Consider the following 25,797-nt stretch of genomic DNA (forward strand, 5'->3'; position numbering starts at 1 on the left):
TAGGTTGCCCCATAGCCAGGAAACGCCGCCTAGAGGAAGCGGAGGTGGAGCAGGAGCAGGAGCAGGAACAGGAAACGGAGCAGCCTGCGTCCAAGAGGAAGTCCCACCCCTTGAAACTGGCCTTGGACGAAGGCTTCAGCGCAGACAGTGATGCCAGCAGTGAGGCTGAGGGAGAAGGCGAGAAGGAAGCAGAGAAAGGAGGTGAGGAGGAGGAGGAGGAGGAGGAGGAGGAGAACAGGCAGGCCACTGTAGAGAGGAAGCCGGAGGAGAGAGAGGAGGTGACAGAAGAGCGACTGGAGGAAGCACAGACACACGGAGAGGAAGAGGAGACACAGAGCCAACAGAAGGAGAGGAACGATGAGGAAGGAGAGGAGAGGGAGGCAGAGGAAGAAACATATCAGAAGGAGGAGACCACATCTGCAGCTGATGCTGATGAAGGTGGGTGAAGGTCTCAGAGAAACCAAAGCCACTCAACATGCAGCCAAGCTGGCAGCTGCACTTGCATTGTTTTATGTCTCATCTATTGGTTAAATCCAGCCAGCAGCCAGCCAGAGGAGATGGCAAAGTGGTTGTTAGTGGTGTAAAATGGGATCATAGAGAGGGGAGACGGTCTGTTGTAAACCACAAAACACTAGTTTACATAAAACCACTGTCACTCCAGGCTGATCTGTTCCATTGTTAGTTTACATTCAGTGACTTGGCAGGCAGGAAGGTGATGACAGTGATACTAAAGATACTGCTGACACCAGCTTTAGCTCACCGCCTGACTCACTGTCTGCTGTGTGTCAGCACCCTGACCTCCTCGTCTTTGTCTCTGTCCACAGAGGAGGAGTGCATGATCATCGAGCCTGAGCTCAGCGCTACGCCACCTGCAGCCGAGGAGGGCGACGCTCTCTCTCGGAGGGCGGAGGAGGTTGCCAACTCTCTTCTCCACCTCGGCCGAGTCTCGCACTCCGATACTGACATCGATGCTCCGAGCGCGGCCATTCAGCAGCCTGTTGCCATGGAGACTGAGGAGGATGTCGCCGTGGCAGCGGAACAGGGCGAAGAGGAACAAGAGGAGCAGGAGGGGGAAGTAAATGAGGAAGAGGAGGAGGAGGAGGTGGAAGGCAGAGTTGAAGTGCCAGGAGAGTCATCTGTTCCACAGAAGGAGGCAGCTGAAGTGGGTAAAGACGAGGAAGAAGAGCTGGAGGGGGAGGGGGAGGAGGAAGAGGAAGATGACCGTGAAGATAGGGGCAAGAATATGAGGCAGGAGGACTTGAACCACCACTATCTCACCGGAGATGTCCATCGACAGATCAAAGAAGAGGAGGAGGAGGAGGAGGAGGAGGAGGAGGAAGAGGAGGAAGAGGTGGACACGTCAGTGCAGCAAAGACAGGACATCCCAGAGGAGGAGGATGATGATGAGGAGGAAGATAAAGAGGATGACAAAAAGGTGAACCATGTTCTGCCCACTTCAAATGTGCCAATTGCCGTCCGCACCATCACCAGCACCGCAGCAGCTCAGGGAACACACATCAAGACTGAAGACCACAGGGCCAGTCCTCTGGAGGACTACAGCTCCCACAGGGCCAGTCCCCGAGAGAACTACAACCCCAACAGAGCCAGTCCACTTGAAAAATACAACACCCATAAAGCTAGCCCGCTTCAAAACTACAAGGCCAGCCCTCCCTTAAGCTACAACTCCCACAGGGCTAGTCCGCTGGAGGACTACTTCCCCAACCTGCGGGGAGAGAACTACAAAATTCACAAAGCCTCATCCTCGGCCTCTCCCGACATCATCGAGGTACGCTCCGACAGGTCAGAGGAGAAAGACTTTGAAGACGAGGATGGGGACGGCGAGCGGGACGACGAGGACAGCCTCTCCCAGCGCTCGACGGTGACCGACGAGTCCGAGATGTTCGACATGACCCGAGGGAACCTGGGGCTGCTGGAGCAGGCCATCGCCCTGAAGGCGGAGCAGGTGAAGCCGGCCGGGCCCAGAGAGCTGCTCCGCACCCCGGATGTCCACCACCAGCGCTACTTCACCATGGACGACAGGCCCAAGCACCTGGACAGCATCCGCAAGAGCTACTTCAGCAAAGGTACGACAGGTAAAAAAAAAAAAAGAAAAGTGAACGTCTGGGCACATTTGACCGCCCTGAAGTCCGTGCAGTATACAGAAAATTAATAGTGTGCTGATGAAGTACAGTCGGGGATCAAAACAGATGCTCAACCAAATCAAGGAGTCATGTACCGGGCGTAATGCGAAGAGCACGGTATATAATATCAGAGTACATTGGTACAAATAAACACAGCACACCAGATAAACAGTGATGAGTCATGGAGCTTTGTTTAGATCCTCCTTTCACTGTTGTGATGGGGCTGAAGTGGCATCAGCTGAATAGGCTTCCATGAAGAGAGGACAGGAAGCGCTTGAAGAGGGAGTGAAAAAGGACAACAGCGAGAGAAGGAGAGCGCGAGAGAAAATAGAAGTGAGGGAGAGAGTGACAACAGGGAGAGGGATGACAGCATCACAGAAAAAAAAAAAGGAGGAAAATGAAAGAGTTGTGTGCCGCGTTTACAATCAGCGGTGAAGTGTTTGTTTATGTGCTTGGGCCTTGTATTTTGCGCTGGTACATTGCCCACTTGTCATGCTACTCACACTATAGCCGTAGTGCGATTACATGCCTGGTAGTGCTGCCCTCTCCTTGGCCTTAACTCCCTCCTGTGGCGACATTCCTGTTCTGCTCAACACTAATTAGGAACTGCATGTCTCGTTAACATTCAATTTGAAGGCCAATAGAGCATCACACCGCCTTCTTTTGCCATCCACATGGTCCTTTCCCCATCTCCAGTGCTATCGATACTAGCGGGGCGGACGGAGCAGCTTTAACTGTGTGTAAATTACAGTGGAAGGATTCGCTCCTTGCGTATTTTCACCAAACGACCTGAAATTGTCAGGAAAGTGTAGCGAGCGGATTTCGGATAGGATAAATAGGTGAATATTTGTTCAGTTTAACTTTGCAATTACTCGTACATCTGATCGCGCTTAATCCCCGACAGCGTTACAGCATTTACACTAATGCACATAACACCTCGCACCCTGGCCGGAATACATAAAACATGAAGTACAGATACAGATGGCAATGCTTTTGTACAGTTGTCTGAAATATGTCTAGATTTCATGCTCAGCCAAGCAGACTGTCTGACAGTGTTAACCACTTGCCTTTGTGGTCCCTATTCATCCCTCCTTCCCCTCCTCTCTTATCTTTCCTTCCTCCTTTCTGTACTTCTCATCCCTCTGTCTCCTCTCTCCTCCACCCTCCTTTCTCCCCTCATCTCTTCTCTTATCTCTTTCTGTGCCTCCTTCTCTTTTTCATCTCTCTCCCACTTTGCTCCTCTCCCTCTCTCATCTCTTATCGCCCTTTTCCCTTTATCTGTACCCTCTCGCACTCCCTTCTTTCATCCCCGTGCCCCTTCCTCTTTTCTTTTCTCTCAATGTTTTATTTCCTCCTCTCCCTCCCCTCTGATCTCGTTCTCTTTGTACCGCTCTCGACCCTCCCTCCTTTCTCTCTCCGTCACCTCCTCCTCCGTGCGTTTTTCTTCCTTTCCACACACACCCTCAACCCTCTCCTGCCTCCTCCTTCTACCCTTCCGCTCCCCTCATCCAGAGAGCAGCAGGCCAGAGAAGAGGGAGATCAAGTGCCCCACCCCGGGGTGTGATGGGACGGGTCATGTGACCGGTCTTTACCCCCACCACCGCAGCCTGTCAGGCTGTCCGCACAAGGACAGGATCCCCCCGGAGAGTGAGTTTTCTTCAGCGGCTTTGAAGACGAAAATAAGCATGGACAGAGCGGGGAAAAAAAGAGACAAAAAAGGGCAATCTGACGATGACAGAAACCCATCCCTGCCTCCTCCTCTCTTTACTGTGCAGATAAGCAGCACAGCATATCCAGCTAAAGTGCAAATTGTATTCTCATAAATACTTAAAAGAATAGTAAGCAGTACATATTGGCTGTAAAAACTCAATTCATGGTCAGTGATGATGACATGTAATTCTTTTACTGTACATTTAGCAGATATGAGTCATAGCAGATTACTCATACCGGGGTTCATTTTCCTGGAAATTTTTAAGAGTCCCGATCTCGGATGACTGCTCAGGTCAAATGTCCATGCGGTCTTCAATATGAATTCAGAGGCAATCAAGCCTTCAATAAGGCATCTTATGCAGTAGATTCACTCTGGGCCATTTAAACGCTGACAGCTCACTGACAGTGAGACGTCTCCTGTTAGCATTACAGCATGATTAATTCTTTAAACATTTTACATTCTGTTGACAAGGGAGACAGTCAAATATGTAAAAGTTGACAGGACAAAAATTTGGATTTGGTTCGCTGGTCTGGATTTGGATGCGGTTCACTAAAAATATGCGGACGGGGATCTGTGAGATGGGGTTGAGTGTGCATCCCGCTAGGCATTTTTTTTTTTTTTTTCACTTTTTGCTGCTTGGCTCCACCTCTGCATGTGTATTTATATAAAGACACTTCATACATACACATCAGAGCCTCTCTTACTGCAGCCATGATGACAGCTCTGTTGACGGTGGTCCGATTCCCTGCTATTCTCTGTTGATGGAGTTCATTTTATATTCCTCCTGGGATTTACATTTAAATGAGAGAAGTGTTGTTTTAAATATAGCGGATACTCTCTTTTTACTGCAACCCATTGATTTAGTAATTTTGTGTGTGTGTGTGTGTGTGTGTGTGTGTGTGTGCGCGCGCAAATACAATATCCTTCTCCCCAGTTCTAGCCATGCATGAGAATGTGCTCAAGTGTCCAACTCCTGGCTGCACCGGTCAGGGCCATGTTAACAGTAACCGCAACACACACCGCAGGTAAACATAAAGAGTGTCTGTATGTGTGCATGCCTGCCTTGGAGTGCGTGATATCTGTGTGCATCCGTGTGTTTATTAGCCAGCTCATATATTCATGTATGCAGGACAGCAAATGTGTCAGTCCACATCAGTTTGATGCAGATTTACATGGTCAGCAACATGCTCTTCTTTAATATTCATCTCTCCTCCCCTCCTACTCGTGCCTCCAGTCTTTCTGGATGCCCCATCGCTGCGGCAGAGAAGCTGTCCAAGAACCACGATAAGCAGCATCTCCCTCAGCCAATCAGCGAGCACCTCAAAGGAAGTCCTAACGACAGAGTTTTAAGGTGGGTAAGGATGTGGAGGAGGTCCGGTCACTAACTTCACTTTCCTTGTGGCGTAGATGCGTTTTTCAGTTCTGTTAGACTGAATCATTTGGTCAGTGACAGCAAACATGGAGGAGTGGAATAAAAGTGGGTGTGACATGTCTTAGATTACTGATCCATCTCTGCAAAAAGGTACATGTTGCAAGACAGTTGGGTTAAAAATGTATAGCAAATATATCTGGATATTTGTTTGTAGCAAATCTGGTGACTGTGACCCAGAAAAAAACAAAAAAACAAAACAAAAAAAAACTTCCTATATGGAAATATAAAATATGTCCATAAAGGGCATTTCCACATATATGTCCTTGTCTAAAACATATTCAGATTTGGCATAGCAAATATATCTAACATATATGACAAATATATGGATCCTACCCAGTTTTTTAGTCACCAGCTGCCTCTGTCATGCATTTATGTTTAACAGTTCTGGGTGCACATATATGATCATAGAAGAACATGTTGTTCTTTTCATACATGCACTTACAGTATAAGAGTTTGACATATATGGACCACACATATATCAGCATATCCAGAGATGTTTGATTCTCTGCCGCATTACCTGGTGTACATGTTCATATATTAGATTTCTGTATGAGTTTTCCATCTCTTTATCTCTTAAAACATCATACAAATGATTCTATGCATTGCAGTTCACATAAATTATGAATGTCTCCTTCAATTCAATACACACACAGCTGAGTCCATGTCAAGGTTAGCCACGGCACAACGGAGCCACAGACTGTAGTAGTCTCAGACACAGTCCCGACCTTGGTTACTCTGCCCCTCAGAAATGATGGAGCCGGGCTGTGATTGGCTGAATAAGCAGGAAGTCTTGTCGCGTCGAGTCTCGCTGTCTCATCAGTGCCGTCTTCGCGCTGTCATCTCAAACACTTAGGTCTCTCCATCTCCATTCATCCACCCATCCGGCCAGCCGCCCTGATCACGGCTAAAAGAATGATAATTAACACAAACCAGACACTGGTATTATGCTAAGTACGCACTCTCCCTCATTGGTATTTTAATTAATAATGCAGCCGATAAGCTAATTATGCAAGTTATAGGGGCATTGTGGGGGATAGAGAAAAAAAATAATTGCTTTCCTTGAGGAAAACCTCATCAGTGGTCCGACAAAGCGTCAAGGATTAAAACATAATAAGGCTTGCCTTGTTTTTCTACCCCTATTGTTATTTAAATGAGCTCGCCTGTCTGTTATGTATGGAGAACACAGCAGAAGTCACTAAGTATTCCACATGCAATCTGTGTTCTAATGGAATTCATGTTGAATAAATAAAAAGAAAAAAATCCCCCGTGATCAGTGGTAGAAAGCAGCAGTAGAAGCTTTTACTGGTACGAAGACCCTCCTTTACATTGCCTCTGTGTGTGTGTGTGTGTGTGTGTGTGTGTGTGAGAGAGAGTGTGTGTGTGAGCATTTGCATGTTGTGCCACTGTTTGAAGCTGCCTCCCAACAGCAGTGTGACTACAGGGCAGGTCATATAGCTTATTAACGAGCATATGGTTACAGACGAGAGACGTGATATGGGGTTCCACATACAGGACGGAAATGGGTGTGTTGGTGTGTGTGTGTGTGTGTGTGTGCGCGCGTTTGTGTGTCATGGAGATTTAGAGAGCAGAAAGAAGGAGAAAGGTTACTCCACTCCTCCATCCACCAGGACCCTCCCTGTCTCCCCTCCCTCCCCTCGCGTGTTCGCTCTCTGTCCTCCTCCTCTCGCTCTCGTTCCTCTCTCTGTCGCCCCCTTCCCCTTTTCTTCCTTTTGCCCCCACTCTCTCTCTCTCTTTTTTTTTTCCTCCCCCCGTCTCTCGCTCCCTCTCTCTGGTCTATCAGTGGATTTACGCCAACAGGTCTGACAAAAGCCCAGGCTCTCCAGGAAAACGAGAAGGCTTAAAGCTCATAAATTCCATGCTGTACAACATGCAAATGTGCCCTCTGCTGATAAGAGAGCTTTTAATCCTGCTGCACTTCTGCTAAGTACACTGTTGCCCCTCTCTTACTATCTCTCTGTCACTCTACCTCGCTCTCTCGTTTGCTCATTCTCTCCCTCTATTTGCTGCTTTTTCTTATTGTGTGACTCTTTATTGCGTCAATTGTCTTTTCCTCCCCATCTGCCCTCTCGACTCCACTTTTCTCCTCTCCACGCTACTCGACTGTGCTCCATCTTGCTCTTCTTGCCCCTCTTCCGCTCCTTCTCTATCCTCTGCGACTCCCCCCTTTTCTCTCCACGCCTTCCCCACCGTTCCCTATCCCCGCCCTTCAGTCTCTTAATATCTCCCTCTCCCCTCCTCGCAGGCCCATGTGTTTTGTGAAGCAGCTGGAGGTGCCCCAATACGGTAGCTACAGGCCCAACATGGTGCCCACCACGCCGCGTGCCAACCTGGCCAAGGAGCTGGAGAAATACTCCAAGGTGTCCTTTGATTATGCAAGCTTCGATGTGCAAGTGTTTGGGAAGCGCATGCTTGCTCCAAAGATGCCCACCAGCGAAACCTCACCCAAAGCCTTCAAAAGTAAGAGAACAAGCAATTGTAAGGAAGTCAATAAAAGGATCATAGTCCACTGGGGGAACACTATTCTCATATTTTGATCTTTTTCTCATTTTTCTCTGTATGGTCTGCTGTTGCTATGTAATACGCCCTGCATATATGCTGTAAATTCAGCTGGTTTCAATATTTTGTCATTCACATCTTCCCACGTAATATGTTCTAGGTTTTTAATACCGCTTGTGATATGTTTGATAACTCACATTTGCTCCATTCTTATTTATATCCTATTTTCCCCTTTGCTATATCCTATTATTCGCTGCTCCAACGACCCAATTTCCCCACAGGGATCATTAAAGTTTTATCTGATCGTCTCATCTAAAATGAACGGATTGGTGGCGGATTTGATGTAAACTGTGTCTATTTTGTCCTCTCGCAGCTAAGCCCTCATTCCCCAAGTCGTCATCGCCCAGCCTGAGTCTCCACGGTTATGGGAAGAGCTCGTCCTCCTCCTCGGCCTACGACTACTCCCACGACGCCGAGGCGGCTCACATGGCCGCCACCGCCATCCTCAACCTGTCCACGCGCTGCTGGGAGAAGCCGGAGAACCTCAGCACCAAACACCACCACAAGGTACGAGAGCTCCCCTTGAAGACGTTCGCAATTAGCTTTACGGTAAAAGACTAGTAACAGACGCAAAACAGGGCTGCACAGGAAAGCTTGAGGGTGAAACTGAAAAGACCCAGACAATATATCACAAAAACGTAGATAAGTTGTCACCTTTCCTGTGTAATCTGACACTGTGCTTTGAATAAACTTTTAATTAGATAAACAGGTAGGCACCCATCCAAAGCTGCACGCTGGGGGGCCTCTATATTCCAAAAACTCAGTGGAACAATGCCAGTGACAAATCCCGTAATTATTTTTCATTGCTCAGTTGTATTTTTTCATTCCATCTCTGTCATCTCATGGATTTCTGGCGTATCCAGTCATCATTAGATGCAACTTTATTAGAAGGCAACCACATAATCTTAATTTATGGTTTAGAAATACTTAATAATGGTAATATAGGGCCGAGATAAATAATAAAGTGCCCCGCTAATCCCTCTGTTTTTCAAATCCCTGATGCTCACATGCTCAACACACAGTTAACAAAGGCAGAAAAAGTCAAAAATCATGAATTTGATTGCATAGCGGTGATGGCAAAATATATAATTAATTAATTGATTTTCAGGATTGATTTATTGTCGTGTCACTGATTAATGAATACTAACATACACTACATCATTAATTGTTAATTACTAAAAATTGTTGGATTTGAATCATCAGATAGGTGTTAGGTACCCATTAGATGCTGATTAATAAGTCTTAAATAATGATTAATTCATCATTTATCAGTGGTGATTATTGCGAGGCGTTACCTTGTTTTCCTCCCCATAGTGCTCGGGGAAAGAAAGATTTTATTAGCTGATTCTAGTGCAGATTGAAGCGTTGGAGGCCACAGCTGGAGAGAGCAGAGGAGAGAGTTGTAGGGGGGCCTCTCCTCTCCTCTTCTCTCCTCTCCTCTCCCCCTTTGCTCATTTTTTTTTTCCTCCTCAGCCCATCAACTTGGCATGAATATATCATCAGGAGGCATTGGCTTACAGCAACAGGATGGTGTTGAGATGCAGTTGCATCACCTCTCCCCTCCTCTTTCATCCTTTCATCCCTCCATCCCACACACTTTTCATGTTGTTATTGAATTTGGCTGACTGCCAGTTCCCTGGATTACTTTTCCACCAGGTAGCCTTTTTTCATTATCTGCCGGACGGATCTCCCACTCTCTTTCTCCACCCCCGCCATTCTCTTTCATTTTCTTTCACTTCTTTCCCCCTCTCTCTGTAACTCCTTCCCCCCTTTCTCTATATGTCTCACTGTGTCTCTCTCTGTGTCTCCGTATCCCCTCTCTCTATACCTCTCTGTTTCTCTCTCCCTCTCCTCGCTCCCTCTTCTTCTCCCTGTCTGTGCACAGGAGGTGTAATTGGAGCACCACTTTCCCCCATATTGTGATTTTTAAAAGCTTTTTGCCTCACAGAGGAGGGAGAGTGACTGCTTCATCATTTTTCGATTTCCCGACACGGTTTAAGGGGGATAAAAAGTGAAGATTAATGTCTCTGGCAGCACAGCAGAGCGAGGTGTTGATCAACAAGGCGCTGATCCAAGAACAGGCCTTAGCTGCCCGGTAATACAGCGCAGATCAACCGGGGACTGATCTGGAATCAGAGTCAGAGCCAGTTGAAGTGCAATATTGAAACATTGGAACACTGAGCTTATCAACCAGGGACATTTCTGGGATCGCTTCCCGTTTTCTCTCCTCCCCCTCCTACCCCTCGCTTTGATTTTTCTGGCCCTTGACCAGCCCATATGAGCGCCATTTTAGTTGAACGCTGAAAACATGGCCCGCTTCACCCCTCTGCTTCTGTTCACCTGCCAACACTATAACAGAGTGTGGAGAGATGAACTGTGCTGTTGGTGCTGCTGGCAAACTTTGGCCAGTACATTAGATATTATTACTAGCGTGCCTAACAAAGCCAGGTGGTGCATTGAGCTCATGCACAGAGTCAGTGCGCAGTTTATTAAAGAAGTGCATTACACTCCTGTGCGACTGCAACAACAACAGAGTGGTACATGTTCTTCCATATGACCCCGGTGATGTATCTCCTTACTGTCAGGGAGCGATTTTACAAGGGGGGGGGGGGGGGCAGCGAAGGTAGATGGCATCCTCTTGTAAGCCTAAATTATTAACCGCCTCCCCCTGTTCACTCCAGATTTGAGGGGAGAGATCCATCATTTCCCCAGAAGAACCATTAGCTTCATCTTAATCTAAATCAGCCACTGACTGTGCCTGTGAGCGCTACAGGTTACACGGAGCCACGAGACAGGAGGATGTGTGTATGTTGCTGTATGTGTACTGCCGCAACAGAATCTCCTCAAGAGGGCAATTAAAATCATCACCATCATCACCATACAGGGCCGCCTCTCATATATGTCGTTGAAGTGCATCAAATAAGATGGCAGAAGCTTTTTATATCGGTACATACTTAATTGGATATATTACCAATGTGTTATCCACATTTATTTCCTCCAAATTGCCACTTCCTATTCTTGCCATAAGCATCATCGTCCAAATCTTGTCTGCGTATCTCAGTGGAGTGGAACAGATTGCATAATATTTTAAAGGACCTTTTTGGCCATAGACCCCTGATAGAATGAAAAGCTGAACTGATGTAGCTTGATGTTAATACTTACTATAAAAGTAACCATGTATTTAAGGCTGCTTTTCAAGGCTGCATTACACTTCAGGGAGGCAATTTTCTGAACTTATTAGACTGCTGTTTTATTAATTCCCTCTACCTTCTTTGTCATCATACCAAAATAACTAATGACTGTTTGACAAAAATCTTCCTATGTTCTTATGATAGCAGTCATCCGTAGAATCTTGTCACAATTTCAGTATTTTGGTATTTCTATAGGCATTTTGTCCATTCTTAAATATATTTCTCCTCTCCAGGAAATGGACATTGAAGTGGATGAGAACGGCACCCTTGACCTGAGTATGAAGAAGCCCATCAAACGTGAGGGCAGCCTGTCCACCACCAGCCCCGGCGTTCGATCCCCGGACCCTTCTTCCTCCTCCTCTTCCTCGCTCCATCATGGCGGCGGCAGCGGGATGACATCGCCTCACCTGGGCCACGCCTACAAGCAGGAGGAGTGGGAGGGGCCTCTGGATTACACCAAACCCAACCGCCAGCGGGAGGAGGAAATGGAAATGGACGAGGTCAGTGCGGTCAGATCTGAAAGCCATGCATGGTGCAGGCTGTGAGGAGTACTTGGCTGGCATGTTGCCAGATTGGGTGAACGCCAGGGTACAAACACTTTCCTGTGATACTCACATGAGCATTGCAACGTAAATAACAACAGGGAAAATTCCCCCTTGGCTGTCTAAATATAAAAAACCTGATTTTTGAAAAAATATTTCTTTGTCTTCCCCTAATCCCTAGCCTTATTTCCTATCCCTCGTTTCCTCTTTCTATTATTCATTTATCTCACTGAAATGAGAGTTACTGTACAGTTAAAAACATTGTGCGCCGCATCAGAGGTGGTGTGTCAGGTGCATTGCACCATCCTGGCTTTGGCGTATGCTAATTTTTACTCCTTTGAACTTTTTCAAAAGAAATACAAAGGGCCTTGAATATTAATTTTTGATGAGGACACTCTCTGCATTTGGAAGCATCACTTGTCTAAAAAGAATTTTTAAAAAAATGGGGATAAGAGTAGGAACTGGATGAATGCGCAGTAGTTTCCACACTTCCTTTTCTTGTATACAAACATGCAGGTTATAGACAATGCAAGCCCGCTGAAAGACGGCCAGCCAAAAAATAAATACAAATCATATTATAACACCATGCAGGTGTTAAAGTTTCCAGGCACCATTTCTGATTTCAAGCATAAAGCTGTTTCAGATTCATAAAGTCCTTAGCTGAATACAGTCTGCACATTTTTTCTTGCTTCAAGCCCTGTTGCAGAAATGTATGTGGTGGAACAATCATCCACAGTGCAGGAAAGCAGTGTGTTTGTGCTCATCCTCATGTGGGATATCCACTCTTCAGATGGAGCACACGGGCCAGTCGTTTGCCTCGTCCGACCCGGAGGACTGTGACATGATGCAGGACTGTCTGGAGGAGAGGAAGTACCCAGGAGAGGTCACAACCCCGAGCTTCAAGGTCAAATTCCACCACAAGGATACCAAGAAGGAGCTGCTCCTGTAAGTGAACAGCGCCGCGGAGACAGAGCGAATATCAACCCGTCCTCCTTTCTTGTGTTTCATTTTTTTTTAAAAATTTTATTCCTGTGTCCTCTTCTACACATTTCTCATTTTCTCTTTGTCTCTTCCTCCCCAGCTGCCCGACCCCTGGTTGCGATGGCAGTGGCCACATCACTGGAAACTATGCATCTCATCGCAGGTACAGAGCTCCATCAGATCCGCCCCGACCCGGCCGATGCAAACATTCGATGCGCTATATTTAAATTTCGTATATGCACTGTTATCTGTGCTGAGGCTACTCTGTTGCTCACTCTGAACCTGAGTCCAAATCGGGCGCACCGCAACTATTTCAAATATTTTATTTGATCCTGACATGCCAGAGGCAATAATGTAGCGCAAGCACGGGAAGCAAAGGCGGTCAATGACTTTGATATGCATCAGTAATTTACTTCCTTGCCGTCTGTCCTCTTCTTCCTAAATGACCTTGGTATGCCTTGCATTCTTGATTTGCCTTTACTCACTTCTTCCTCCTCCCTCTCTTCCCTTTCAATCCTCTCACACTCGCTTACTCTCCCCTGTCCGTCCCCCTCTTCTTCTGCTTGTCCTTCTCTCTCTCCTCTCTCCTTTGTCCTTTTCTCTTCCCCCCTCCTTCAGTCTGTCTGGGTGTCCTCTCGCTGATAAGAGCCTTCGGTCCCTCATGGCGGCCCACACTGCTGAACTCAAGTATGTCTGCTCTACACCTTCACTGCCTTTTCACTGCCACTTCAGTGCACTGCTACTGACACCGCCGAACACCACAATGCTGTATTCTGCTGACGCTAACTTGCCTATTGTTACTGGCTGCTGCGTCTGCTGCTACTGCATCCGTCATGGTGTTTTCTCTGCGTCTGGCTCGGACTGTGCTCGCTTTCAGTTCAATCAGTTCATGTAAATGTGAAATAGAAGTGCAATCGCACAGTGTTTGTAGCGCCTTTCTCTTCAGAGTGTCTTCATAGATAGATTTAGACAGATATAAGAGCCAATTTTATGCCGAGGAGCCTGAATAGATTGAATGGAGTGTGAATCAGCTCCAATGTTACATGCAATGAGTGAATGAGAAAGTGAGAAAACTAATAAATGGACCGTTTCTTTCATCCATATAGTGCTTTTTTTTTTTCATGAAGATAAATTGTGCCACCGTTCTCCATGACTATACCATTCATTTTAATGTTAACCTGGCATGAAATCCTAAAAAAAAAAAAAAATCCTCTGCTGTGTCCCAGATGTCCTACTCCAGGATGTGACGGCTCAGGTCATATCACAGGAAACTACGCCTCCCACCGAAGGTACCAAACAAAAACACACACATGAACACACACACGCACAGGGTCAGAGAAGTCTAGAGACAGATCATGCTAGTATTAGACAGGGACCACATGCTCACACCTTTCCATAATCTAATTCTTGGAAATATTTGGCAGTCGTCTTCTACTATTTATTTGACTATTTTTTTTGGAATTGACTCACAATTGATATCCCTTTTTAGTATCTTTTTGAAAAGCTTTTATAAAAAATAAACCATCTCATAATTTTCTTTCCCTCTGTCAAACTGTGCAGCATTACATAAAGGTGACATCTTGTTGAAGAGCTTTTGCAACCCTATGTTATCAACCTCATACTTTCTGTTTTCAGTCTGTCTGGGTGCCCGCGTGCCAAGAAAAGTGGAATTAAAACAACTCCTACCAAGGACAACCAGGAGGACTCCGAGCTCTTAAAGTTCGTACCGCTCAGAAAGCCATAATGTCTGCTTTTAGCGAGACTGACGGTAAAAATAAAATGCAATAAAAAAAAATGAGTGGAAAGTCGGTCTGAATCCTTTATACAGAGGCAGTGACCTGCCCCCCTTATTCAATCAAACAATCAGTCCCCTTCTCATGGGAAATTACACTTAACTGCAGATACTGACTCCTTTTACTGTAGTTCATGATAGAGTATCGCAGCGTAGATTGCCAATACATCAGAAATATATGGGCTTCGTCATGCATTTGCACAAATGTGGTTAAGTCAACAGCATGCTAATAACCGCTTGTGCTATACCTTAGTGTTTGTGTTGTGCCTACTTGGTATCTTTTGTTTAAGTAATATCATTTGCTGCATATTACATAACGTATCAAAAACAGACCTAAGACAATGAGTTTGGTCCCGTAGAAAAATGGCATTACGTTATAATTGGTGTTTTATTCTTTAACTTCAACCTTTATTATGTTAATCTTAATTTTCCCTGCATTTCATATCATTTGATTCTTCTCGTCTAACCCTTGCTCCCTCTGTTTCTGTCTCCCCCCCATTTTCTTTCCTGCTGCACGGCTTGAACACACTTCCTCCGTCTGCCTCACTGCACCTCCTCTCCATCCCTGCTCCCATCTTTTCTTTTTTTCCTTGTTTGCCTCTACCCCCAAAAGATGCCCTGTGCCAGGCTGCGACAGCCTGGGCCACATCAGTGGGAAGTACGCCACCCACCGCAGCGCCTACGGGTGCCCGCTGGCAGCCCGCAGACAGAAGGAGGGTCTCCTGAATGGCACGCCCTTCAACTGGAAGGCCTTCAAGACGGAGGGGCCTACGTGTCCCACCCCAGGTTGTGACGGCTCTGGACATGCCAACGGGAGTTTCCTCACACACCGCAGGTAAGCCAAGACTAAAGTTAACATGAAAAAATGATGCCAAGATTGATTTCAGGCAATCCTTAGGTTTGCTCACCTAAATGGTTTGTGGGTCTGTTTCTGCTGCAAATGAGAACAACAGCAAAGTGTCTTTAGAAAACTTGCTCTTTTAATTAAAAATGCAAGGAACTCCTAGTGTACAAATGCTTTTGTTTTTACCATATTTGCTTCATAAAGGAAACAGCATTTTGATGGTGCTGTGCTTTTGTACTTTATCATATTTGCGGCTGACAGGATGATGAATAGGTGTGGGATGATGAGGACGAGCTGCTAAAAAGTGTACAGATCACAGTATATTTTTCCTACATAGGGGAAACATTTGCGCACCGTGCTCTGATTTGCCGGCAAAAATGCCTGACTCCACCCTTGACTCACAGAGGAGGAGAAACAGGAGCAGGCTGCTTCTGTTAACACTGCTGACAGTGGAGGACTGTTATATAAATGTTATGCTCAGCTAAAACCTAAAAGGAAGTGTTGATTTGGGATAATTATTGTACTGGACACTGTACAAAGGAAAATTAAAAAGAAGGGGGAAAAGACATTTTTGATAGCTGTCAAATGAATGCTACTGAATCTAGTTTGTCAAGGTGAATAGCACACCTGCTTTCTGTTACGTAGCCTGACTCCCTTAATGGCCTCAGCATCTTTTTATATCCAATGAAAAGAAGCAAAAATGTGATTCCTATAAAAAAAAAACACTGAAATGTGTGATGTCAGTTTTAAAAAGAAGCAGATATAAGTAGTAAAATACATTGATATTGATATAGCCTTGACGATCATAATTATTTTTTCCATATATTGCCCAGCTGTAGCGCTGCAGCATTTACATATACAGGCAACTGCATAATGCATTTAGTTCGTTTGAGTTTCAGCATCTTCAACAGCTGTTTCGAGCTGTCTTGCCTAGAGTCCATTTTGATTAGCCTGCCACCCCAGCAACCATAGATCAGTTTGGCATTTTTGCCAGGAAATCACGGCGCACTATGCAAATATATGGAAATATTTCCCCTCGCCTATGTAGGAAAACAAATATTGCAGGCAGGTTAGGCCAGAACAAACATGGAAAGTGACACAGTGGTTTGCAGATAATCTTGGGTTGCCTCAAATTCCAGATTCTTCAAAATGAACAAATTCTGTCCACCACCACAACCTGTGCAGTCGGCTGTATCACACTGGAGTTGTAGCTGCAGCTGACACCTCCAACTCCAGAGATGCATACACACTGCGTCATTCTGTAATATTCAATGAATGTGAAATGAAGAATGACCTCTTTCTCCATATCATAACATACACCTGTCAATGCCATTTTACTTCCTGGATGTAGTGTGTTTTCCATCATGGTGCCCCAGCAGATTTATATATATATATATATATATATATATATATATATATATGTATATAAAAATCCAAATTCTAATATCAGTCCCCCACCCCCTGTTCCCTGTTTGTAAGACACCATGGAGTGTGTATGGCCTCAGGGTGCCTGACAGTACAGTAAGCCTCCCTCACTGTGTCACTGTGTGTGCAGCCTCTCAGGGTGCCCCAGAGCCTCGTATGCCAAGAAGAAGGCAAAGTTCCCCACAGAAGACTACCTGAGCACCAAGTTCAGAGCCAGCGATGGTAAGAAGTGGTGGGAAACTCTATGATGTGTATGTGCTTCTGTGGGCTTATGATGTGCATGTGTGTTCGTACGTGTATGGATGTGTGTATTTCTGTGCTGATGCCAGTCGGGTGTCCTAAGACAGCATACTGTATCTAAAAATCTTGGAAGAACCGAAAGGAGGCATGGGAGCACATTTTATTTTTTGACAAATGCAAGGACTGACATTTTGACACATACTGTGTCTGCATCAGATTCAAAAATTGATCATGTATCTTGAAATCTATTGAGTAGATTACTGTGAGATTACTGTGAGGATTAATGCTCCCCAGAGGATGAACCCTCTCGATTGCAGTGATCCAAAGTAATTATCTCAGCATCCTCGTGCTTCCCAGTGAATGAACCCTCTCAGTTTTGTATTAAATATCATAGTATTCTATTATATTGTGTTGTATTGTACTGTATCCTTATGTGCCTCTGACTCTGGCCTCTCCTCCAGTTCTGGACAATGATGAGGATATCAAGCAGCTCAACAAGGAGATTAACGATCTCAATGAGTCCAACAATGAAATGGAGGCTGACATGGTTAACCTGCAGACTCAGGTGTGTATTCCTCTTTTTGTCTTAATTTAAGCTATAAATTCAACACCATGTGGCCAGTCCCTCCAGGAAAAATGTACCCAATTAAGAGCAAGGTCATTATAGTTTTCCGTTAGTTTTTACTTTGATTTTGTTTTGAGTTCTTTTTCTTTTTAATTTCCGTTTAGCTTTAATGAGTTTTTAAAGCGGGATTTTATTTATTTATTTATTTATTTTAGATTTTATTAGTTTCAATGTCTGTTTTTGTAATATGGAGTATTTGTCAGGGACAAGATTCAAAAAGGTCAGAGAAAATATTATGTAATAAAAACTCAGCAAAACATCACATCAAGAATGTAAACAAAAAAAGTATTCTCTTAGGACAGATGAACAACCAAATTAATTGTCAAAGATTAAAACTCATTTTCTGTGTAATGTTAGTTTATTTTAGTTAGTTTTGTAAACACACAAACAGTTTCAGGTAGTTCTTGAGTTTTTTCTAAAGCCTCCTTTTTATTTTTATGCCAGTTAACAAACTAGTTTTCTTTTTTTTTCATTACTTTAACCATAATAAACTTTTTTAAAAGAGTGTAATTTCCAAGGTGAGACTTGATTAATGCAATTTTTATCCTGGGTCTGAGAAACAGATATTTGATCCGTTGAAATGTAAGTTTCTAGACATAGAATCAATATCATATGATGCAAACACTCAGAAGTTTTCACTAACCTTATGCCTAAAGCAGTGTCAGTGCACTAGAGTGCTTACACTGGATCAATCCTGTGTTAGAAAAATAGAATTTTCCAATAGTTCTGCATTTGGGTCGAGAAACAAGCCCGTAAAAACTGAGTGTGTGCTGGACTGGACGCATGTTGTGTTAACACTGGCTGCTGTGCGCTGCAGATCTCCTCCATGGAGAAGAACCTGAAGAACATCGAGCACGAGAACAAGATGATTGAGGAGCAGAACGAGGCTCTGTTCATGGAGCTGTCTGGTCTCAGCCACGCCCTGATCCGCAGCCTGGCCAACATACGCCTACCACACATGGTGAGTTGCTGCAATGCATTCATTCATGAAATACAGCTAGCAGCAGAGGTGAATGGTTATCAAATTCTACTATGTAAGATAAGGTAGCAATACCATGTTGGAGAGCAACTCTGTTAAAAGTACAGTCCTGCATTCAGAACATTACTGAAGTAGAAAATATAGACCTTTTAGCAGTGAAATATACTTCAGTATGAACAGTGGAAGTAGTCATTATGAGGAACAGTCCCTCCAGTGATGCATCAACATACAAGTATTATATATATAGGTATATAAGTATGTAAGTATATAAGTATTTTAAAGGAATGTTTTTACCAAAATAGAAAAAAAAAGACATTTCTCCACTTTTCTATCCATGGAATCTATCCATCCAGATAGTTTCTGTGTGATTTGGCGAGGTTTCCAGTCTGCTCTGTCTGTCTCCGCCACTCTCCAGTCTCATCACGCTACCGTGAGGCTGGATGGGTACCTAACATAATCCACAGCCCTTGGGAGCAGAGAGTTTTTGTGGAGATTTCTTTCTTTCTGGAGAACACTATATCACTATAGCAACCTGTATCTATCTGCCTGCCAACTGGAAACCTCACCAAAACACAAAGAAACTATCTTTATAGGATATCTTTATAGGATATAGGATGTTTTGGGTGAATTTTTCCTTTATGGCTGGAAATCCAACAGCTTCACAAACAGTTGGCTACTTACAACTCTAACAGTTTATCATTTTTGATAAAATAACATGTTTTGCATGTAAAAGATTTTGCAAAGTCACTTGTACCTACAGCCTTCAGATAAGTGCAGTGAAGTGAAAAGTAAGAGTATGAATTCTCACAAAATAGGGAAGTAAAGTCCCAATACCTGAAACTTTCCGTCTCTGATTCTGGTGTACTGACAAGCACATAGCCACTGGTTTTCCTGCTGTTCTTAGTGGAGATTGGTTGTTGTTTGCACCACAGCAGGAGCCGATCACCGAGCAGAACTTCGACAGCTACGTGAGCACCCTGACCGACATGTACACCAACAAGGACTGTTTCCAGAGCCCCGAGAACAAGGCTCTGCTGGAGAGCATCAACAAGGCCGTGAAGGGCATCAAGGTCTGAGCCTCTGACCCCGCCGAGGGAAAACGTCCAGAAGAGCAGGAGTGTTAACAGATCGATGGAGCGAGGGAGGAGAGAAGGCGCGGAGAGACTCTACAACATGTTGAAAGAGAATTCAAATACAAAAAATTAAAGGGCATTCAGGTTATCTAAATGAACGGCAACTTAAAAAAAAAAAAAAAAATCAACCCAGGGAGCACTCTGTTTAAAGAAGACGACAAAAAGTGACGCGGACCAAAATCCACACCATGCTGCTGCTGGGATTGGACAGGAAAGACCAAGAGGAAACGGCTACCAAATCCTTCAGTGGGAATGGATGGAAAAGAAGAATACTGATACTATATTATCTTGGGGGGTTTATTTGCTGTATGTTTACCTGTTGTCTCTTTTGTGTCCTTAACTGTTTTTTAATTTATTGTTTTTTTGTTTTTTTTAATTTGGGAGGGGGTGTCACTGTTGCCCAGTGTATCCATTTTGGCGCTTTTAGATCAGCTAAGAAGCGGAGAAATGGGAGCAGGGGCTTGCTGACAGGAATATGTGAGCGCATATCGCCTGGCCGCGCAAAGAGGAGGACATAGATGAGCTAGGGACGTCTGCTCCTCTCTCTCTTAAACCCCCGGCTCGAGGAGAACTTGAAGACTCTCAGTGCTGTCCTGTAGCGTCCGATGTGGCGAGTGTGTGTTTGCGGGCACCGGGGAGGCTCTCTGATCGATGACCACACACCCCAGCAATATGGAGGCATACGCTGAACTGTTTGCTTTGTGTTATTACCGCGGCACGATGTCAACAGCGCGGTGTTGACTCAGTTCAGTGGAGAAAGTTCCTCAAGCAAGGTCATGATACTCCAGTCTCTTTACTCGACTGCAGAAGAAACAGTGCAGGTTGCCTGGTATCTATTTTTAATGGGACAACTGATATCATGTTTAGAGAGCAGCAGATAAAGCCTTCTTTCCTTTTTTTTTTTTTTTTTTTTTTTGGAACAGAAACGATAATAGTAATAGTGTGCACACATTTCAACTCCAGTTAGTCATATCAATAGTATTTATCGACATAGAAATTGCACTTCATTTCAATGACTAGTTTTGTGGTACAATAATTATTGTTATATATTGATTATTTAAAATTTGTGAACTCTTAAATTGTAATTTATTGCCATTTATGTTATCGATGTTTATTTATTTGAATCAATCTATTTATTGACTTTGTTTTGTAACAAAAAGAGAAAAAAAAATGCATCGCTACTGATTACCATGGTCAAAGTGATTTCAGGAGTCTTACGTCGATATTTTAAAAAGCTATATAGATAATTGACCACACTTATTTTGTTTTGAATACTTTTTAAGAACATTTTTAAGTGCAGATATTTTATAACTGATAAAGTTTTGATAATTTTATAAAAAGTTTTTTGTTTTGTTTTTTGGTTGTTGCTATTGGTTCCTCCTTTTTGTTTATGTTCTTTCTGTTACTGGTACATTCAGAAACCCACTGCTGAAAAAAAAAGAAAGTATGTATTTATTATTTATTTAATATGAAAGAAATTGACTGTGATATGGTTGTATATTTATTTTGTTATTTATGTGCGTGATGTGACAGCTGAGTCTGAGTAGTCTTTAAAAAAAAATCCATTGCTAATATTTAAATAAAGAAAAAAATCAATACAAAACTGTTTGATTACTTAGGCTTACCTAGACATACCAGCAGTTCCCCCTTAGGGATTGTAAAAGCAAAATAACCAACAAAAGCAATCACTGTTCTGTTGGTATCTGGTCTCTGTGTGTGTCAGCCATCTTGTGTTTGCTTTTGTCAGGTGAAACAAGACCAAGAAAAGAAAAAAAATGACATTGTTCAAAAATGTTACCTCTCCCAAGCGCTTTGTAGCGGCCAGCACTGGCTCACCCAAAACCTCTGTAATGTACCATAGAAGTTAAAGTAATGCCTTTTGATGAATTCTATTTATCTCTTCTATTGATTTTGTTTTTTCTTTTGGTGTTAATTTCATGAGCAAATGGTACATATATAGAGCTCTATTCCAGCAGTGTTTTAGGCTGGATGAATGGGTCTAAAACACACACACACATTCACACATTCACACACACACGCACACACACACATGTACACACAGACACACACACACACACACTGACTTATCCAACCCTCAAGGATAGGATGGCCTCCTTTGACAAACTTTTATCAGATAAGCATATACACCCTTGTAGCCTTACTCTAGATTTTAATTTTTTGATGCACAAAGTGCCACTAAAGACCCTCACTTTCTTTCCTGATTCTTCGCATTCTGCAATGTAACAATGTCTGGTCCCGGGAAGACCACGGCATCAAGAGAGTGGTGATTGTTTCAGATGCCTTTATTTCTCTGCCAAGATGGCCATAAGTACACTATATATACATTCTGTATAAATAGAATTTAAAGATGCTATATATATGAATATAAACATACATATATTTTTCCAGTGTAATTGTTGACTTGCTCTTCTTCTTCTTCTCTTGTATTAGCTTATCAGAGGATCACTAGCTGTCTAGAAGAGATGTGAGAGACGTTATCAATAGGAGGCAGTTACACCTTATATAATATCACTAAGACCTGCTCAACTGTGGCTTTAAGCATACCGTTCAGTCAAGCTAAAGGCAAGTAGGCATTATTGATGATACAGTACAATACTTTGGAAATGTTTTTTTGTCATAGGTTTCCTTTCTTTCTTTGGATTTGTCTGTCCTTGATCAGAAATGTTGAAAACATCTACTGTATGTTGTACTACTGAATCTGAAAAATGACTGTCAAGTTTGAACTAGATGGTTGGCTCTTTGTTCCTATAAGTGTCATGTGAGTTCATGTACAGTAAATGATGATGCCTCTGAATAATGTTCTGCACATAGTGTTTGGCTACATTGTGCAGTTATTGTATTGTTATGGTCAGGCCTGCTCGCTGTGAGCTGATTCTCTCTGCTGTTGAATCTTGAAACAAGCAAATAGGAGACTTTAGTGTAAACCTGCCTTTGAGTGAGCCGTTGCAGCTACTGTGGTGTACAGTACGATACCCTTGTGTAACTCTGATGTCAAAGGCATGTTGTAAATGTGCTTTTAGCCAATGTAGAATGAAACTCCTTTGTGCACTTTCTGAATAACCATTGAAAATGCCAGCATTTGAGTCTCAACTTGTAAGAACCCAATAGATCACGGCCAATAGCAAGTAACATTTTATTCATCCCCTCTGGTGGGAATGTTATTAGACCTGTTTGTTGATGTTCAATGTAGAAAAAAAACAACAACAGAAAAAAAAAAGAAAAACACTGTACATTATGTCGGATAGAGAAATCTCTTTGATTCAGGGGTTGCGTCTTGATCCAACCCGTGCTGTCAAAGCATGCAAGTGTATAAATAGGAAGTGATGCTTTCTTTTCCAAACGAAACACTTTGACCAAACCAAAAGAGATTGACAGGAAGCAGAGTTTGGTTCTCAGGTGACTGGGGAGAGCTGCTAAAGCAGAAGAGAGCAATGCCATAGGCCAGCCAGTCAGCTGAGGCTAGAGGCGATAGCAGCTGCTGGATCAAGGCCTCGTGTGAAATGAGATGAGTGTGTGGGAGTGGGGGATTGATCTGCCAGGCTACACAATCTCCCTCTTGGTTTAAGGAGGAGGCGTTTGTTGCATAAATATGTGTCCATCACTCAGAAGAATGTCAAAGTCTTTTATGACTTTTTAAACCCTGCCCCCCTTTATGTCTTGTGTAACCTTTCCTCAGGAAGGATCATTTTGATGCATTTGATTAACGAAGTAGCGTATTCTTCTTCTTTTGAAATGCACGAGCATACTACCCGAGCATATTAAGACTGTGAATATTCTCCTAACTTCTTTGATATGGCATGACCCCTTTTAAACTGCTTGATGAAATTGTCTACTGAGGTATGTACAGTAAATGGAATTACACTAAGACCACGAGAGCATAACATTTTCAAAAATGTCAGCTGAGGAAGGAAACGCAGCCTATGGTTGATTCTGTGCCCACGCACAATGTTTTCTTCTTTACATAAAAATGCAGAGTGATGGAGCGAGGAGTTTTTATTATGCTCAAAGTGAATTGAAAAAGGAACCGGTCAGTGGCAGTTTCCCTAAAGCATCTGAGGTGGAAACGGAGGGAAAATGATTCCGAGCCCCAGACTGAATTCTGCTTTGTGTTGAAGAGGAGGGAGGCACACCCTCACAACCCCGGTTTCATTTCAGCTGCAGATCGGCTGAAATGCGGGCTTGCCAAAAGCAGAGTGGCCACACTTTAACACGCACACCACGTAGAAAATGCAAAACGACAAACATTCATCAGAAAGAAATGTATGGTAGAGTGGCACTTTTCATCAAGCTGAACAAAACCAAAAGCGCCCCCCCCCCACCCCAGCCTAACCCCACCCCACCCCGCCCCACCCTCTTAGTTGGCTACTGTAGTTTCAAGCTGTGTGGTCTTATCATGTGTGCCTTTCTCACTCCACTCATTTCAAGCTAAGGTATGTTTACACTCGGCAAACCTGGTTCAAATCCTGCTTAAAAAAACAAAACAAAGCATAACAAAAAAAAAAACATTTGGTCTGGATCTGCATCTCTTTACCGATATGTTCCTGTGGTGGGGAAAGGGGTGGGTGGGTTACTCTGTATAGGGAAGTAAAATAAATGTGTCTTTTACATGCAGGTAGACGATGCGACTTTTGCCATGGTGACACCACCATTTTGTTACAGAGACACAAAACGTCAAGGTGTTGTTAGGGTAAAGAAACTGTGATTCTAACTCTGTCGATTCAGGTACCAAACTGCATGGACAGTTTCTGTGAAGGAATACGAAGAACATCATCATCCTAGATAATGCATCAGTGTGCAGGGCATTATTTTGAAACAAGTGGAAGTCTCTGTACATATTTGTATTAAAAAGAAACAGTGTTATTGTTGTTGTATGGTAAAAAAAAAAAAAAAAAAAAAAATTAAGAAAAAAGAGAAAAAAAAGATTCAATAGAGTTTGTGACAAAAAACAAAAACAAAAACAAAATCCACAGCCAAGGGTTGTCCTGCTAGCACATTTTTACAGAGATGAGCTATTTTTACTGGTGATTTTCTAGGCATTGATATTGATATCCTTTTGAAAAAGTACAAAACTTCCAAAATTACAAGCACTTCCACAACGATAGATTGTATGGTAATTTTTGTTACTTTTGTAGAGGTGGTTGTTCCTTTGCTACTGCACCGTTTTGTAAAGTGGGACAGGCCTTGGCTGTGCGTCCTCGGGGTCTCCAGTTTTGTTTTTTTGTTTTTTCCTTTTCCTTTATTCTTTTTTTTTTCTTTGGGAAGTAAAATGCTGTAGATGGGCCGATTTTGTGACTGTGTGTTTGTGTACTTGTGTACATGTTCCCCTGTTCCTGTGTCAGTGTTATACAACCAGAGAAGTGATGTCAGTTATTGTGGGGGTATGAACCATTTTAAATGTTCTCTATGAAAAACACAAATAAAGAATCATAGACAAGTATGACTCTGGCTGTGTAATGTGTGTGTGTGTGTGTGTGTGTGTGTGTAGAGGTGAGACAGTGGATTTAATATTATTCTTGCCTTGCCATATCTCCCAGTGTCGGGCTTGGAGGCAGAGTCTGTGTAACTATATCATGCCGTTTGACATTTGAATGGCCCAGCAGTCACACACACTGCCTCCTTGACTGCTGAACAAAATGGGGGATCTTGGTGCACACTGTTCACACACACTTGCATGTAACTTATATGTTGAGGAGCACTGACATCTGCTGGAGCATCTGGTATCTACACGTTCCTGTAAGTGGGCCCAGCAACTGCAGAAGCACACACATACACACATACACATGAAAGGTCAGACATGCAGCATTTATCATGGAACGCACCTCTGGAGCTTTCTAAACATAGGCCGAAACACGCACTGACAACCATGACCTTTTTACAGCACAGCTTTTTGCTGACTGTGTTCAGGCTGCACACTGTTGGAGTGATTTTTTTTTTTTTTTTTTTTTTTATATGCATTAAACCAAACATTACATCCAAGGTGCCATAGCATGGAACCCCGAAACTCAAACAAAAAAAAACAAAACAACATATCATTAATTACGTAATTAATTCATTCATTATCAAATATCCTAAACAAAAATGCAAATGAAACATATTTATATTTTTAAGTATAAATTCACAAAGAAAGAAAGAAAGAAAAACTATTTCAACATCAACGAACGGA

At 43.4% G+C, this 25,797-nt stretch overlaps 1 protein-coding gene across 1 annotated transcript; it reads left to right on the forward strand.

Annotated features, from left to right (window-relative positions):
- Positions 1–418: 418 nt before the first annotated feature.
- Positions 419–25,068, forward strand: myt1b (myelin transcription factor 1b). Its single transcript, XM_030055185.1, has 17 exons — positions 419–438; positions 825–2,084; positions 3,654–3,788; positions 4,787–4,877; positions 5,087–5,203; positions 7,548–7,762; positions 8,175–8,368; positions 11,286–11,552; positions 12,385–12,539; positions 12,676–12,738; positions 13,802–13,864; positions 14,211–14,294; positions 14,981–15,202; positions 16,767–16,858; positions 17,338–17,441; positions 18,319–18,462; positions 19,413–25,068. The coding sequence occupies exons 2-17, from the start codon at positions 836–838 to the stop codon at positions 19,554–19,556; spliced, it is 3,339 nt and encodes a 1,112-aa protein (XP_029911045.1). The 5' UTR covers positions 419–438; positions 825–835; the 3' UTR covers positions 19,557–25,068.
- Positions 25,069–25,797: the final 729 nt, after the last annotated feature.

Source organism: Myripristis murdjan, chromosome 7, assembly GCF_902150065.1.
Source record: "Myripristis murdjan chromosome 7, fMyrMur1.1, whole genome shotgun sequence".
NCBI lineage: Eukaryota > Metazoa > Chordata > Actinopteri > Holocentriformes > Holocentridae > Myripristis > Myripristis murdjan.